The 19,186-nt window shown below is 34.9% G+C and overlaps 1 protein-coding gene across 7 annotated transcripts in view; it reads right to left on the reverse strand.

The window, feature by feature from the left end:
• Nucleotides 1-19,186, reverse strand: part of ERCC6L2 (ERCC excision repair 6 like 2) — a 112,290-nt gene that overhangs the window by 55,525 nt on the left and 37,579 nt on the right. Inside the window, exons 17-19 of one of the 7 annotated variants that reach the window (XM_068176800.1) lie at nucleotides 18,628-18,782; nucleotides 5,073-5,260; nucleotides 933-3,530 (exon numbers count right to left, since the gene is read on the reverse strand). In XM_068176800.1, the coding sequence (XP_068032901.1) occupies nucleotides 2,597-3,530; nucleotides 5,073-5,260; nucleotides 18,628-18,782 (1,277 nt within the window). In that variant the 3' untranslated portion in view covers nucleotides 933-2,596. Of the gene's footprint in view, nucleotides 1-932; nucleotides 3,531-5,072; nucleotides 5,261-5,612; nucleotides 5,780-14,959; nucleotides 15,732-17,838; nucleotides 18,246-18,627; nucleotides 18,783-19,186 lie in introns of those variants that run through there. The other 6 variants (XR_010994556.1, XM_068176802.1, XM_068176806.1 and 3 more) reach the window with 6 other exon arrangements.

Below are 19,186 nucleotides of genomic sequence, written 5' to 3' on the forward strand. Positions count from 1 at the left end.
GGCACTACACAACGGTTTAACTCCCTACAGGGTTTCTTTCTATATTATCTTACTTGTCTCAGATTGAAAAGCAAGATGCATCCTATTTGCCATCCATATGGCATTGTCTTCTGTTAAGTGGGCAGATTTTCCTTATCTCTTCCACAATCAATCCTCCCTCCAGGGAGACATCTGCTGATAATGAGCCATTGAGTGTCACTGCATGACTGATAAGAACTGTAACATCCCATTGTGAGATGCTCCTCCCAGAGGGAGGAGCCAAGCGTTTCTACCTGCATATATAGTCTTGAGATTCTGGCCCAGCTGCGCAGCTTTTTCTACGCTGGATTTTCCCAGAGGAAGAGCTGCCTCTCCCACTGCCTCCTCAGAGGAAGACTGCACCCTTTTTTCTACAAGATCGCTACTCCAGCAGAATCACACCTGCCAGTCCAGGAGGACTGCAGCCACAATTCCAATTAGACTGCTACCAACACCCTGTCCAACAGGGTGTCAGGTTGTATTCTGACTCTGTCAGTGTTGTTTTGGTTTACTGCATTTTTTATGTTATCTTTTTATTTTCTTCCCTAATAAAGAACTGTTTTTCTTACTCCCATATTTTTACCCGAGACCCCCCTTAATTTCAATTTTATAAAAATTCGGAGGGAAGGGGTTTACATTTTTTCTGTTTCAGGGGAGGCTCTTGCCTTCTTTAGCAGGCACCTGTCTTTCCAAACCTAGACATTACTTCAATTATCTTTGGTGCAATTTAAGCCACTTAACTCTTCTTTTTGCTCTACACACAAAGGGGTTATTCCCTTCCTCTTTTTTAATGTATTTGATGACCACAGTTTTTATTCCACCAAACTTTCTTACCTAAAAAGCAGTTTGCGTCTCTAAGCATAAGAACACTAACCTGTAAATAAAATCAATACTGATGCCATGAACAAAAGGCCTTAATTTATCTCATATTTATTAACACCAGTGAGGGTGTAGATATTACCTAGCTTAGGCTGACTTCCTTTAGCTTTACACAGTTCCAGTGTACCAATGAGTAAGAACTTACAGCTTCTTCTTTTTCCTTCTTAGTTCATACTTCTTCTTGAAAAGCTGTTCCAAAAGCTGACCATTATACCATTTGGTAAAGTGGTAACAGCATATATTCAGAGTAAGAAAAAGGGAACACATTACTCTTACTTATATTAGCTAGCTGTAAAACCCAAAGCTTTTATTACTTAACATTTATGCTAAATACTCAGATCCTTGTTTCAGGTAGTTAAGTCAAATTTCACAATCAGGATTTTAGATGGTTTCCACTTATAATATGTGCTGTCTACAACAGCTTCCCATGACCTAAAGTAGAAGCTCCTCCAGATCAAATTTAAGCTTATTTTCCAGTGGGCAGTCTTCCAGACTACAAAAACTACCACCATTCACAGACTGCTGCTGTGAAGGTTCAGTGTCCAGGGTTTTAAAATTTCATAAATGTAACTTTCACATAAAACAATTTATACAGTATATTCAATGTAAACCCATATACTAATGCTTACAAAAATCATAAATTAGGGTTAAGGCTTCCAGAGCAATATGAAACCCAGGTCTCTTCTAGTTATGTGTTACAAGGTACTCTTCACATGGTCCTGTAGCACTGAAAAATGTGACAGACTACTTGGCAAATGAGATATGACACCGAGTATCTTACACTCTTCCAACCTGTGAAGAGTAGTTTTCATTAGGAAGTTTTATTACATCCAGTATTCCACATGTAAGATAATAACCTGTCAAGAGGTTGAAATTCCTTATCACATATACACTGTACTGCTTATTTCCAATACATACACTGTGCTGCATATTCTCTGACAAAGACATGACAGAAATCTATAGAAAAAGGGAGATGAAAGTGTAATGAGATGAAATTTGACCCCTAACATAATTTAATGTTTTTTTCATGTGAGAAAGATGAAATAAAAAAACTTGGTGGTTCTTCATATCAACCAAGCTGAGAAACTCACTTTTATAGGATACTATGAAGATTTCAAAGGTCCACAGCTTCAGAGACTGAGCCAAATCATGGAGGATGGGAATCCATCAAAAGCTACTAGACACAGAGATATCATCCCTGTCTCAGGAAGTCATCCAGTCTCTAGCACCTCAGAAAATATATGCAGTATCATTGTCAAATCCTGTTATTTCTAAATTGTGTTGAGATGACTGCCAATGTCCAAATTTAAGTAAAGGGAAAAAATTACTTAGTACTTCTGTTGAGCCTAGGAATATAATCAGAATTAAAGAAAGTAGAGTGCACTCAGAAAATTCTAAAAAAATTTAATATAAAATCATTACATCTCATAGGTTACAACATACAGTATGACAGTATGCATGACTATGCACATATGACTCTGCATATGTAAATGCATACATATTCACTAGTAAATAATTACAAGTAAATAATTACTTGTAAAATGTAATTCTGTATCACTATAAATATGAATTCATCATTTTACATTTAATTTCATTGTGGCATAATGCTGTCAAAGTTCAAATAAAATAGTTATACTGCAACTTCCATAGAAAACTTTCATTTTACTACTTTACAAAATTTAGCAGTGGATGGTTCATCTCAATCATCTGCACTGTATTTTTTCCACAAAAAACTTTCATTTCTTTTCCAAAGAGAACTTTCACACACTTCTCTCTCTTCTGTCACTGAGGAATGAGGAGCCCTTTCACAAAGCTTCTCTATGACTGCTATATCTGTGAGCTTTCTGAGGCTGTCCTCATTCTGTTCATTCAGCATATCCCAGAAATCTTTTGGTCTCCCCTTTGATTTGTCTGCTTGTCTTGAAGAGAATCTCCTTGGTGATCCTGTAGACCCATTTCCATCATTTCTGAAGATTTCATCAAGAATAGACGTATCTCCAAGTAAGTCCACAAAAGAATTTTTCTTGCAAATCTGAGCTTTTCTCTCCCCATTTTCTGACTGAGACACGGATCTTTCCTTTGGTAGCTGTGTTTTTTCTGAGTCTTGCTGTCCTTCACAACTTTTTATAGGCAACACCTCAATTATTTCTGATTTACTGCTTAATGAGCCACATGTCATAAAATCCTTGAATGCCTGACTGCTTCTTCTTTGGATATGTTGAGTAGCAACAGTGGGTGATTGTTTATATTTTGCATCAACAAACATATCTTGCAAGTAGGAGTCCTTATGAAGTTGTTCTGTTTCTCCTATATGGCTCTCCTGGGTCTGTGTTTTTGTAGTTCCACTCAGAAGTAGTCCTTTAGTTGATGAAGGTCTAGACTCAGATCTCCCAAAATTAACAATGGATTTTCTTTTTCTGGAGTGTGTTGTACCCAGTACTCTTTCCTCACAGTTATGTGAAGCTTCTGCTGGTATTTCAAGTGAGAAGAAAGACTCCATCTCTGGATGCTTGGAAACATAGTATTCCTTCAACAGCTTCTGCCTGGTTTCTGATGTAGCTTTTGCAATATGTTCTGCAAGGTCCTTCACTGATCCCATATTAAAGTGAGATACCATTTCCTCAAATTGTCTCCTGTAATTACCAAGAAGGAAAAATGTGTTATGCTAACACCCTTAATAAGGAGGTGGGGGAAATGGGGAGGAAATAGTTGTACTAAGTCCTTTTAAAGAAGACATGCTAAACAAAAATTGGATAAATGCATGCACAGGAGACACTGTCCACATCATCTTACCCAGTGAGTTATGGAATATTTGTTTCTGCTGAAAAGTGAAGCTCTAATTAAAATAGATCACTCTAATTGAGTTAGCCCTAGTCTGAGGTCAGGGAACCTTACTGGAAGGCTGGAAAGGTAGTTTTACAATCCCATGTTGGAGAAAAGATATGAAACATGTTGCCTTTCCTGTTATGAGGGCTCCAAAAGGGAGTAAGATTGACTGTGGTGACTGCAGACAGCTTCCCACTCTGCGCTAAAACAAACTGAGGCATGTAATCAACTTCATTCACTCCGTAGCACATCCACATGTACTACAAAGTCTAATTGCATGCCAGGTGCTAATAGATAACCTGCTCAGTGCTCAAGAATGAATTGTTTAAGTTTTTTGCTAGCTATGGCTTGAGGATCTTAGTCACTTCACTACCTTTGAAAATTTTACTTCAATAAATTTTTCATAACTAATTATGATTTTGAACATTTTTAGAATGAAGGGTTCTCCTTTACATACTATTATACCACTGAAAATTATAAATACTTATTTATAAATAAATGTTTATAATTTTCAGTGTCTATAATAGTAAAAAAACCCGACAATTATTGGCACTTTGACAATAACATATGGACAACTGAAGCCAGCTAGCAGATATGACAGCTTCTGAATGCTTACAGGCTTTACCTAGATACCAACTTTCACATAGTAATTTACTTGTCTCAAGGCAAATTGAAAATATATACCAAATACCTGTTCTGTAGGTTTGCTTAGCTAGCTACAGCTTTCCACTTTCTATTTTCACAAACCACCGGGCTATTTTTATTGAACTTCAATCTACATAACGACAGAAATTAATATTCATAACAGCAATCATTTGGGAAAACAGAAAACAAGGAAACAAAAAATTATTATTCCTCCAAATATAAAAGGGGGGAAAAAGCATTAAAAAGAAATATCAAAAAATACTGAGCCCCATGCTAAAAAAGAAACATGAAGCCCAGTTTTTTTAACAGCCATTCAATGCAAATGATGAAATCTGGGTAAAATCAGTAGGCAGTCAGAAGCTAATGTTACAAAATCCCTCTTTTCTATACAGCTTAAACACTGTTTTGTAGTAGCCCAGGATACACGTAATACGAATACTCAGGGTGATGACATTTACAGAGTTATGTAATATATGACCATTGAATCAACACGTTCAAGTAATTTGTGGATTCAATTCATTTTATTAATCAATTACAGTACTCACAGAGTAGTGTGAGTCAAAGTTTCCCACTAATTCCATTCTTGCCATAGAAAATAACAGTATTGCCTGAGATAGGGTTGAAACAAAGACAAATACAACTACTCAAAAGGAAGTCTGTTTCAACCTTAAAATTTTACTTCCAGCACACCAAAACAGTCTCACCTGCGTATTCCTTTGGGTGTCCTTCCAATCATGAAGGTGGTTGAACCCACTCTGTGTACTTTTTTGCTTCTCTGGGTCACAGGATGTATAACATACAGATGATGTTGCTTACTGTTCTTCAACATTTCTTGCCTTTCCTTAACAACTTTCTTCTCTGAAGTATTGTCTTCTGGAACGTCATAATTTTTCTAGTAAAATGAGACATTGAAATCATTAGAACAGCTGTACCTACGATGTAACAATGCACCCAATTCTTTCCCTTGTAATTAGCATTACTAGACTGAATACTAGGATTGGTATTTAGAGCTAAAATGCAGACTTCCCTGCTCAGTCACAAAATTCCAGGGACACTGAAGGGAAGTCTTGGTTCTCTGACATCTTGCACAAAAATATGATCCTATTTAAACCTGAGTTATTTTTCTGAAATTCTCACAAATTCTCACCAAAAATTCCCCTTTGCCAAAACATAGCTGGTTAGTGATATCCTCAGACTCCCTACAAACACTACTTTAGAGATTAAATCACAAACTGCATTCACACCTTGTCATCTGCTGTTCAAAATCTGGTTTCAGATCTACACTGTTTCTTCTCAATGCTTTTCTACTTGATCCATGTCCATTTCCTTTATTTTCATAGCCTGTTCACAATGTTGAGTTTTAGAATGTCACATGTGTTCTCACTCCACTACTTTGGTAAGTAACCTCAAACTAGCATAGGGAGAGAGAGATGTTAATATTATAGAACCTACAGGCATACATTTTCATTGTAATACAAATCTACAGCTCCAAAGACCAAAATTTTACTACACCATTATGTTACTCTACACAACACTGAAACTCCACCCCAATTAAGAAATAAACCCTATTCTCCCAGTAATAGCATAATACTAGAAACAAAATTAAGATTGAATTAGTAGATATTATCTAAAGCATAAATAAGTTCTCTTGCTGGTTCTGTACACATTTGTTAACTTTTTTACTTGGAAAATGTATTTTCAAAGAAGAAAGCAACCATAATTTAAAAAAAAATATTTGTATTGATTTTTTGCATGAAAAATACAGTATTCTGATCTCACTATGATAAGACAGCCTATTTTTCACTCTGTTAGGAAATCAGGGCTGTATAATTTAATTCAAAAACTATGAATTGAATAGAAGACAAACCATGTAAATGTCTGTCTTAAAGTTATGTTAAAACACCCATAAATGTGCATCAATCTACCTCTCATTAAACAGGACTGAAGTATATAAGGCAGTAATACTCTGGTTTACACATCTTTTCAAACACAGAAGATTTTTAATATCTTTGGGAAAAAAGCCAAATGTTGTAAACACACTGAAAGTCATAAAATTGCTTGTCTTTGCAAAGAACCACATTTAATGTTGGAAGTATTATTAATTGCATAAAATGCACAAAAGGCAATACTTAGTTCTGGAAGCATAAAATTTTAGCTACACTGCACCACCCAAAAAAACAAAATCAAAATACTACCAAATACGTACAAAGAGCACGTCTCCTTCTACGTAAGTAAGTTGTTTAAAGGTGGGGTTTTTTAAACTCATGGCAGAAAAAGTTACTGTAAAAGAAGTTACTGCAAGAACTGCAGGAGCAAATTCCAGTGAAAGTCTGCAGCCATTGTGAGTTACTCCTGAAAAACTTCTCAGCTACCCAGAGCAAAGGCAACTGGTTACATGATACCCAATTAGGTTGAAACACAACAACTAACTCTGCTGAACAGGAAAACATTTTAGAAAGCCCAACACCCAGCTCCTAAATCCAGAAACTTTTTTTTTTTTTAAATAAACAAATTTTAAATAAACCTAAAACACTTAGTTTTTTTTAGATGTCTCCATGTTTGTTAAAGGTCAAACCTGCTGCTTAATACTCAGAATGACCCAATGGATGGCAGGGTCTATGTATAATTAAGATTTGAAAAATGAGATGAAAAAATTCTATCTATTAGCATTACTATCAAAAAGTGAAAACTTCAGTCAATATTCTAGTACTGTCAATATAATACATTATTTTGCTTTCTTTTGAATTTGACTTCCTGTACTGTCCTCCTAAATTCATTCATCTCATGGCCAGTATCTTTTCAATTATCTTTAAATATATGCCCTCTGAATCACTGATCTCATAATGAAAATTTCTCTTCAACAGCTTTCTGTATTCTTCTGTTCTTCAAGCCCTTTCACTGACAAATTACTGTGTCCACACTCCAAGATTCTACATGAAATGCCATGTTGACTGTATAGTGCTGGTCATGTTCACATGAATTATCACACTTAGTACATGCATAAGACAATCTCACAAAGCAAGACTGAAATCAAGACAACTTGATTCAGCTAGAAGCCTCTGACTCTTGTTCTTCTACAGACACTAGCACATTTAATCTGTTTGTACTATTGAATGTCACACTCTGTATGATATCCAGTATCTCATATTTGGATATTGTACGATGGAATATTAAAGGAAACAAAAATCCTTTTGTATGCTGTATGTTAAAAGAATATTGATGGAGCGAATAAGAGCAATTTTACCAAACATTTAAATACATTAAACACAATATGCCTTTGCAGTGCATGTTATAAAATTTCTATGGATCAAAGTGGAAAATTTCACTTAAACTTGACCAATATTTGTTTGTCATCTGACAAATTATGTTTGTCTACATTGAATTATCTGTAACACCACGACACATTTCTGTTTTCACAAATGTGAGGGGGAGGGGCAGGAGGTGGAGCAAAATAATTACATTGACATCAAAGATAAAAAATTTTTTTGAACTACTGAATGCAGTATTTTTAATACTTTATTAAACTTTGTGCAGTTCCATTATGTCAAGAAAACCTTCACAGAAAGTTCAGAAGAAATGCACACTTTATTTACTTTCAAAGGCATAAATCTAAGACAAAGACCATGCAAGTAGTTTAGTAGAATGCAGTGTTTTTAATTGAAACAATTAAATAAGAAAAAGTTACACGCCAGAAATATCTAACCAAATGCAAAGAAAAAATTAATGAACATACAATAAAATGAAATTATGAAGTGCTATTGTGAACTATGGAAAACCCCACAAAATTGTAGGCAGTCCTTCCTGTCTTATTATCCTTGTTTTCTTCTCCTATTCCCCCTTGATCTACTACACTTAAGACACTTTTTATATATTGCAATGGGAAAGATGACAGATTAGGTAGTTGTTCAGAAAATGGCTTCTAAAGTATTCAGAAAACCCAGGGATTCTTACTACAACAGAAAAATACTTCAAAGAAAGCATATATTAACCCTTTTCATGTTCCATTGAGTCTGTGATGGTTTCGATCCCGTCTTCTTTTGTTATGTAATTCTCTTACTCTTGAAAGTATATATTGAGTTTTGGATACCAATGATAGTTTTGATTTCTTTGAATTACATATTACCTAATGCAGCAATCAAGAGTGTACAAAAATGCTAGACTATCTGCACATTAAGTGTCACAAAACCCATTTAAGAGTAACACTCTTCAAGAAGAATGAGCACAGGCATCAAGCAAAAATTTAAGTGCTACAATGCAGCAGTAATACCTACTTCAAGTTTCCATCCTGAATCTACAACTCTTGGATCTGTTAGCTCTGTATGGCAATCTGTCTCCTGCTGCCTAATTACAGCAGTTACTTAAAAACAGTATACACCTACCAAACCCAATTTTGGTTTAGCTTTGACAGTACAAAACTTCAGTATCTGTCCTTCTTGTAACAGGCAGAAACAGGCAGCTCTATACTCTGGAGCAATGAATGCTACTCCATGTATATGCATCATCAGACATGACTTAGATGACCGGACACCTTAAGCCAGTAACTTCTTTTACTTTAGTCCATTCAAGCAAGGCAAGGGACAACAACGTTTTACTTTTTTAAATACAGCAAGATGAAAAGGTACGGGAGAGTAAGTGGGCAGAAGCTGGGAGTAAGATTAAGTAGAGAAAAAAGAGAAACAGAGATACTTGTTTTTTAAACTGTCTATTGTCTGAGGCAATTTGTTAAGAAACCAGACTTGGAGGATAATGAACATCCTTCAGAAGCCTGAATCTGAAGCTGAAAATGTTTGCATAATTATTCTTCAGCCATAGCTGCACCATGTTCAAGCACCTTCCCCTCTTTTAGTGCCTCATTACTCAAAGTATCCCTACAGCAACTATTTTGCAGGATACTGACTTCCAGTCGTCAATAATCCCTCTGACTTGCCCCCAGTGTTACAAGACTTTTCTCCTTAGGTGTGCATGAAACCACTGCTGTCAGATATCCAGGATACTTATAATTGCAGTTTCATTGTTTATATTTCTATAATAAAAAAGAATAGCCTTCTAAAATGTCTAGTTTTCTTGCAGTCACCCAAAAAACAGAAAAGAAAGAAACAGTAAATTCAGTATGACTAGCCTCTTAAAATACATCTTACAACAAACAATTATGCCATATCTTAATTTATATTTTCCTATTTCCCTCAAAACTCGAGAAAACACATGACTTTCCCAATACATTGTGAGCTGAAGTTGGTTTTGGATGATTGCTATTAATTTGATGATTTGATACTGTATCCCAGTGTCTTTATCTACATGAACTACAATTCTAAATTATTTCAACTAATCTTTTTCTCCTTTGCAGTTTTTCCTTGTGTTTTTTTGGTCTGGTTTGGAGGTTTTTGTTGGTTTGGTTGGTTTTTTTTGTTTGTTTGTTTGTTTTGGTTTTTTTTCCCCTGGCAGTTTTCCTGACTATATATATTAATTATTATGACCCTTCAATATGCTTTACTTGAACATATGCTATTGCTACATATTATTTTTATTTTACCAATGTTTCTCTGCTGTCAGGACATAAATGAAGTACCAAGAAATGTTTGATACCTGACTGTCCATTCTTGGTCTTGTTTCCTTCTTTCTTCTACCCAGACTGATAGAGTAGTGTGAGTTGAAAGGGACCTTTTGAAGCCAAACTAGTACATGTACATGTCACATAATAATTTCTTCCTAAATTATTCTATATGTCAAGGAAGATAAATTGTAATAGTGTCTACATAAAATTTCATGCAGTTTCTTTAAAAATGAGGTCCACATGGTGAAGATAAAAAATACAATCAGCAAAAAAAACCTGTATCTACTTTCACAGGATTGTTACATAAACTAGAATTACTTTTCTACTTACCAAGAACACACTACTGAACAAACTGTACTTCAGAGACTTATGGTAAGTTACAAATTCCGGTTTAAAATGAGCCTGAATCTTACAGTATTTCAGAATTATTTTTGATGTGGACATTAGTTTTTCCTTTGAATTTAGCTTTCTTAATGGAAAAGCAGTCTCTGAATGAATGTATCTGCTGTTCTAACAAAATAAGGTTGTAGAATGAGAATTACAAGTAATGTATAGTCAACAGTCAATACCTTAATTGTCTTAGAAAATAAAGCTAACCTAGCTTAAAATTTTAGAATACTTTAGGATAACTACATTTATACCAAGCTTTCTCAGTTAAACCAAGTATGCTGGCTACAATTAGAAGTGTATCTAATATTTGAATGTATCCCAGCAGACTAACAGGAGAAATATTTTTCAAGTTATAAAAACTGTTAAGATTTATTATGGATCCAAATTACTCCTCCAAAACATGTTGCCAACACCAAGAGACCAGCAGAATTAAAGCTGATAAAATTACACAAATTTTAAGAGTAATACACAGTCATTTCTCCATGAATGTTTCCTGTAGCTTTACTGCATAAACAAACTGAGATGAGGACATTCCATAAACTCTAATCTTTTGCTTGGAACTGGAGAATTGTCTACTATATCAATTGGGAACAGATTGCATCTTCTCTATTTCATATTTACTTGAGTCTGTTTCCTCTACAATCAGGTAACAGAGCAAGAACTTTTCATTAGGAGCAATCTTAAGTTTTTGAAACTTTGCCTAAAGTAACTCCTATAAGACATATAACTGTCTTTCACTGAAAAACTGACCTTGAATCAATATAATATAGTTATTATTGTTGAGAATGAGAGGAGATACTCAGCCTGTCTCAGAATTCAAAGCTTAAGGTAATTGCTTACTCCAGCAGAAGCTGTGGACTTGCACCCATCTTCCTTCACCCTCTCATCCTTCCATCAAAGAGTAGCAAAACCAAAGGCCGTGCACATACATCATAAAAAAAACTCCACTACAAGCTTCAAAGAATGCCACATATTAACTCACTATATTATAAAAACACAATCAAAAGCAGAATAGTGGAATGGTTAATTCCATTGCAAACTGACCCAGTAAACTCAATAAAGCAGCATTACAGGCCAATCATTTGGGAACAATTACTTTAAAGTTGAATATTTCTCCATCCTAGAAGAGCAAGAACAAAGGCATGTTATCTTCCAAAAGCCTACTCTTTGTAAACAACTATCTAAACTAACTTGTTGAATCTGAAAGTTGCACAAACACACTGCAATCAGAGTTCCTACAACTGATAGAAAGTCTTTGTTTAAATAATCTACAAAATGCTAGTGTAATACAAATAAGATAGAGTTCTTAATGACACAACTTTTGTAGTTAGCGTATTCTCAACAGTACTTAAATCTGCACTGGAGATACAAAGGGCATGTTTTTTCCTAGGCTGACAGCATGCTTAGTTTTCTCATTTACACCACATTGCAATAACATAAAGAGGGGTTTACCATTAATCCAGGTTTTACTACAAAGCATCTCGTTATTTCTCTGTCAAACACTGGCAATAGTGCCAAATGTCTGTCATCCAATCCAGGGGATTAAGTCTTCCTTTATAGTGCAATTCTTGTACAAATTTATAAAAATACAGATAAAGTTTCTTAGAGCTGGTCACAGTCTATATTTTGGCCTGAATTCATGCTGCAGAGGTTGAATATGACAGCTGGCAGGAAGCTGAGGGGAGAATACATCCTCCCCCTTTTCAGTCACCACATTTCTATTGCCATAGTGATTAATCCTCAATTGAATGGCTGTCTTTGTACATTTCTTTTCAGTAAAACTTTAAGTAAACTTAAGTTGAAAACATGCAGTTGACAGAAAAAAAGAGTTCACATATTCAGGTACAGTACAAGTTCTGGTGACTAATACTTTTCCACACATTAGTAAGCGCAAACTCACTCTAACATGGAACATCATCAGTTTTTCGAATTAGTTAGTATATCCTGTTCGCACCTTCCATCTTTTTTGTGAAACCTCCAAGCCTTCTCCAAAGACTTCTCCATGCTCACACAGCCCCCCCTTCACACCCTGGATTCCTACTGAAGAAATACTACACAAATTCAGCTGTATAAGAACTAGAGAAAGCCTATCCCAGACTTCCATTCTGTGCAAAACATTTAACGTAAGCTGTTTTTGCCAATTAACACAGAAATTAATTAGGAAAGTCATTAGGAAATGCAGTCATTTAATTCAGAATAGAGTAGAAACATAAGAAGAAGATATTTAAATCTTGTCTCTGAGAGGTTTCTCTTTCTTATGGTAGCTAAGAAAAAGTTTCACAAATAAAAGTTTCAGTGCAAGTTACCAAAAACCCAAGGATGTAAAAAGCTTCTGCACTGATATAAGGTTACTTTGGAACCTGGAGCCCACCAAGAAAATAAAACCTCTAAAAATACTTAGTAGATGACTAAGGCCTTAGAGAGTTTGTGAACACTTCTTTTCTTTCCTCAAAATTAATGTCAGAATAATTTTGAGCAAAGTATCACATGAATTACTCAAGACTTCTCTCTCTCTGAAAGGCTGAACTAAATGTAGATCTGCTCTGAAAATTAGTCTGGCTTTGCAAGGCCACCGGGTACAATCTACAAAGTTCATTCCACACGTTTGCTTTAAGAAGATTGTTTTCCATATGATTCTTTCTGTGGTTACACAAGATAGTCCTTTTTGGTTTTCATCTATGTTCTTGACATATAGTGATATGATAATAGACAGCAATCTTCAATTTGTTTAATGAAAACACAATGTTTAAAAAGTCTATTTGCACAAGACTTGAATTTCAACTCAAGCGCAGAACACAGAGTGTTCAATGTCATCAAAACAGACTAAACCATACAAAATAATCCCAGAAAAAAACCATGTTATTTATTTCATTTCTTCCTCCTTCACACTTGTATATAATAGACTGGAAAACCCTTCCTATGAATAATCTTCAGTGAAGCAGCACACCAAGTGTGTTTTGTTGTCATATAACAGCTCTCAGTAATCTCTACTAGAGTGGCCATTTGCCACAATGAATGACATGCATTTTCTACCTCAAGGTGTTTACTATAGCCTCATGTGATTTTCCTGCATCATGGCATCACAAATAGAAATGAAACTCATGCTTTAGCACTCATGACATCTTAGCGAAGATTATGAGTAATATGAGATCTCAAACTGCACAGAGACACACCTGTCTACTTTCTGTGACACTTAGGTTCTAGGACATGCAAGCAAAGTTTATAACTAAAAAGGAAGATGAGATGTACTATTAACCTATTATACAGTGTAATCCATATCTCCAAATTTTCTTCAGAAACAGCTGTCTGTGACACTTCTGCATGGAACATAAAGCCCCAACTTAGTTTTGATTACTGAAACTCTAAACACCTCCAAGTATTGACACATCAGTTCCTTCTGCATAAGCAGCAGTATCAGAAACATAACTCTTTGAAGGAGGATTGTCATAGTGCTTTGTACTGCATCAAAAGAAGTGTGGCCACAGGTCAAGGCAGGTGATTCTGTCCCTCTGCTCTTCATGCAGAGAAATATCACAAAAATGAGCGGAGGGAAGGAACACCTCTCCTATCAGGAAAGGCTGAGAGACTTGGGGTTATTTAGCCTGGAGAACAGAAGACTCTGGAGAGAACATACCATGACCCTCCAGTACTTAATGGGTCTATAAGAAAGATGGAAAAAGACTTTTTAGCAAAGCCTGGTTTTGATCTAGATAAGACATAAGGAAGAAGGCTTTTTGACAGTAAAGACCATAAAATACTGCAGCTGGTTGTCCAGAGAGGCAGTGGATGCCCCATCCCTGGAAACATTCAAGATCAGGTTGGATATGGCTCCAAGCAACCTTAGCTAGTTGGAGATGTCCCTGCTGATGTCAGGGAGCTTGAACTAGATGAACTTTAAAGGTCATACGCTATAGGTCTTATGTATTTCCTTCTCGAAATCTGCAGCAATCTTATACTGACAGTCATGGGCCATGGTCAGAATACAGATAATCTTCACAAAAAGGATAATTACATTCAATGTAGGAACTATTGGTATTACAATATTTTTATTATAATTCTTATTCTAAGCATTCTGCATTTAAGAGATATCATGCCATGTCTGTCAAAAAACTCCAGTAAATCTTAAGTCATTAAAGTACTTCACTCATCATACTAGCAAAATAAACTATAAATGAATCTCCACTGCTGTAGATGACTATTTATGAAAACCATTCTGCAACAACTTCACAATGTCTTTCTTCACTGAGAATGGTGCTTCAATTCACCTAACAGCTAGGGCATCTTCTTCTATTTTTATGCAATCTCATGGAATTCTGTGAAAAAAGAAACATGTTCCACAATGGATCATGTCATAAAATACCTTTCCACATATGTTTGCTACTACTATTGTCATACACAGACTTTCTTTTATTCAGGTGCTAGACAGGATTTATTTTGACTAATGATATTCAATCAAATTACGGTTTATTCTCTTGCTTGTACAATTAATGCATAGTTTACACTGTTACATTTATTACTTCTGGATTTTATCTCACTTTTCACAGCTGCTAAATTGTGAGAGAGGTATCATGATGCCTTGTTTTTTTTTTTTCTTGATGGCATACTTTATATTCTGGTTGTTGCTACCAAACTGTGCTTTTCAGAGTCATACAGTACTCACACAAATAGAGACCAAACAAGCACTCAGTACTATAAATGTGAACATTCTAGCTAAACTAGTCAGTTGGAAAAATTCCATTAAAAAACATATACAGACAATATGACTACACTCCCCATCAGCTCTGGGGAAAGAAGTGTAAAAGGTTCTGCAGACTTGAATCCAGGACTGTTATGGAACCTAGAAAACAAAGAAAGCAAGGAAAAAAAACAGTAGCGAGATCTATTTCTCATAAAAGGAGTCGAAGTTTCGTCTCTTTAAGCCTTTAAAGGTACAGAGCAATAGGAGATTAAAATAATATGTTCTACCTGTTCAGAGAAAAGGTAGCTAGGAGGTACAAATACTAGGCCAGGTAAAATTAAGGAGAGACTGATAATAGACATATTACTGGATTAAAAAATTAGCTTAATTGAAGCCTACAGTTTAAAATGTTAAGAGAGACTTGACTGAGAACTACACTAGTGCCAGCTGTGCAGATTTAACACTGGCCTTCTAAACTCGAGGAAAGAAAATATCACCAAGGTGAAATGTGAGGTAAGAAAAGGTGTTCAAGTCTTACACTTTTTTAATAACCAATTTAAATACAAGCTTGTTAGTTACTCATGTTCTTAGGATGTTCTACATACCTGCTGTTATTTTCTGAGGAACAAGACTTGCTGCCTCTCATCCCTTCTAACTTGGATCTTCTTCCCATGCAACCTCTCTCACTTTCAAAGAGACCTCACAGGTTTTGCAGCCTGCATCAGCTTTAAGCAGTTACTACAACTTAAGCAAGTACATTAGTCTCCATGACTCAACAATAAATGAAGCACTAATAAACCTAATTTTTACTTTCAGCTACTACAGGTAGGCAACCAGGAAGAAGACATTGTTTTATAGTGCTTTCTAGCAACTCATTTTTTCTGTTACTTGTATTCACATAATTTCCATAAATTGGCTACTGAAACTAAAGACCTTAACCTAGATTCTAAAAGTTTCAAGAGAAGTAGTGAACCCAAAATGTGATTAGATGGCTAGTCAATAGCCAGAAGTCAACATGTCATTGTTCTTGCAATGGGTTTTATTAATTGCTTTAGCTTATTATAACATTGCTTATTATCCCTGTCATTCCAGATTTCTATGTAAGCATGAAACAAAAATGTCACTCTTTCACCAAGAATTGTAGGAAATTGTATTTCCCATCTCATACAATTCAATAGAATACTTCTAGTTTTTCAAAATTCTTGAATGCCTTTCAAAGAGATATAAGTCGTTTCTTGGAAAATGTATTTACAATTTATTACATCAGAAATGTGCTATTACAGTCTGCTTACTGAGTGAAATTGTAAAGCAGGAAGACAGAGTTGGCATAGGTAAAATGAACACACACAACACAAATGAGCACAAAGGACATTATACTTTTTGGTCCTGAGCAGACTTGTCTGTGAAATTAAAATAACCTTTCTTGATTGTTTCTACTTAAAAATAAAACAATTAGATTAGCTGTGCTAAGAAGGGACAAAAATATTATCACAGCATAAATATTATTCAGATGCCTTCATGATGCTATCACATAAAGCTTCAGCCTAAATACACTGTAAAAAATGCTTATAATTAAGAATCTAATATCATTGATACTCACAGCCAACAGAAAGAGCTACACAACAGTTTTTGAGAAACTATTAGACCAAAGACACTTGAAATCTACATTAATAAGGAATTTCAAAATTTTTGACAAAACTTTGTTTTTCCTTCAATAACTATCAGTTTCCAATTAACATTCCAACATTCAAAACTGTAATTTTATTTACTTAAAACAAGTATGGAAATTTAAATTATTCATCTGTATTTTTAATATTACACATGATGCTACTTTAATCTACTGAAAAACATTTTTATTAAGTAGCATTATTTATGATAAAACAGGTAGATGCTCAGACAGTGAATGTCCTAACCTCAACTGATGGCAAATAAGTGAAAAAGACCAGCAAAGCCTGATGGCCAGAAGCACAACAGGGACCATGTTTTTTCACAGAATGTCTTCTAAGGAAATACAAAGTAATGAAGAAAGAAAAACAGTAGCAGTAAAACTCTAAGTAGAGGACCTTTCAAAGTGGTCTACAAAGCTCTCTTTTAAGCAGACCACATAAAGCTCAAAATGCCACATTTAAGAATAGGGAGTCATCTATATTTTATTTCTACATTAGTGCCTTTACATAAATGAGTAACAGGACGTGAAAAAAGAGGCAGCCTTCTCCATAATTTTTTATGTTCTTCTTGCTACTTAGATCTCCAAGAGAAGTGATACTACTGTTGCTTCTGAGTGAAAAGTCCATACCTTAAAAAACCTGACAAGTTAATCAAGGTAAGTTAATTTGCAATACTTGCAGTGACGTAACTCTACATAATAAGCTTTAAGTTACATGAGCACCACAAACTAGTTTTGAACAGAGGTGGATCAACAGACATTTAGACAAAATACTCTCTTCAAAGTTTTCTTTCATTTTTATTTCATTTTAATAATGTTGTCAGCCATTGTCAATTAATAAGTACCTTCCTACCGTACTCTTGAGTATTTTTGACCAACTTTTCTGCTAATAAGGAACATTCTAATGAAAATGTGTTAGAATTGAAAAGGCCTTACTTCTACTGATTCGCCTGGTTTGATCTTCCCAGTATAAAAATTCTTGGCAACTCTGCTAATGGCTTAATTAAATACAGTATAACAACAGCACTGGAAGAAACTCTTCTAGCCACTGAGGATGTTCAACACCCCAGAACAACACAGTCGTATGACTACAATTTCTGTAAGGATAGCTAATGTGTCTGTAAAGGCTAAGCTGCACATTCATCAATGACTTATTCTGTGCTTGTGGTTTATCTTAAAAATCAGTCTAGGAAATTGCAAATGTTTATTACAAAGCAAGCAACCAAATACCCAGATAATCAGAGCAGATTAAAAACATTATATAGTAAGAATAAAAAATGTGAAAGATGTACCTGAATTTATTCCAGATTTGTGTGTATACTAAATGCAATTAAACAAGCTACAGGACCAACAAAAAACATTAAACATATCCATTGCTGCAAATAAGAACTACCAATAATCTCTACTTCTATGTTTAAGACATTAAACATAGACAGTTTGACTTAATTATAGCAACTGTGTATGCTCACCTCCCCAAGAGAGTCTGCAAACTGATATATGTTCAAATTCCTATGCTACAGGGTGTCCAGAATGTACTCTGGCAACTGGATTTTTGTTAATTGAATCCAAAACAAACTGAAGATTTTTCAAGGCTCAAATCAGAAAAACATGGCACAGAATTTGATTTCAAAAACCTTATCTTTAATCTTAGAATTTCTTCCACAGAAAAATCCCACAGAGGGTGCTGTGCTGTTTAATTCCCAACTCTTTCAAAGCTGGATAATGTAAAAGCCATCCCCCAAAAAAACCAAAGTAATTTATTAGACTTCCAACTGAGCATTCTCTTCCTCTCATCCTCAGTGTCTTTGATCATTCATGGTGGCCAGTAACAGAAAAACAAGAGCTTTTTACAATGAAAAATGCTTTAAAAAGCTCTAAAAAAAAAGCTTTAGCTTTTTAGAGCTTTTTACAATTAAAAATGAGGATAAATAACAGTTAAAATTTAAAATGACATTTCCAAAAATATCTCTTTACCTTGGCACTACAGACAGCTACATTAGCAGGGAGCTGTGAAAACTGCTTCAACTCAAATACGTCGTGCACCGCCCATCGGCTCAAGTGATTTTCAGCCTTGCTGGATCCAACCACATTCTGATTCGAATGAATATATGCCACTTCTTGAACACCATCTGATACGTTATGAGAAAAATACAAGGATGTTAGTTATTCCAAAACTCTGGAGGTACACATTTCTGTAATTAAAAAAAAGTTATACTGAAGTTATAAAATTTGTTACAATTTCATTCAGCACCAAGTTACTCAGTTCTATGAAATTAACAACAATCATTAGACTTATTTGGATTTATCCAGATAGTTTAATACTACTTCAATTTCAGTGTGGTTATTTTCAGATGGACAAGGACGTTTCAAAGCATCTATGGCTTAACAGCTGCAATGTCAATGGTTAAAATTAAGTCTTTAGGAATCAAGTCTTCTACATGGTGTTTAAAACTCCCACATCACTTTTTTTTCCTGTACATTTTATTTAACAGCCCTGTCAAAACTCTTAAGATTTTACAGTTCAAATACTTAG

Source organism: Anomalospiza imberbis, chromosome Z (assembly GCF_031753505.1).
Source record: "Anomalospiza imberbis isolate Cuckoo-Finch-1a 21T00152 chromosome Z, ASM3175350v1, whole genome shotgun sequence".
Classification (NCBI taxonomy): Eukaryota; Metazoa; Chordata; class Aves; order Passeriformes; family Viduidae; genus Anomalospiza; species Anomalospiza imberbis.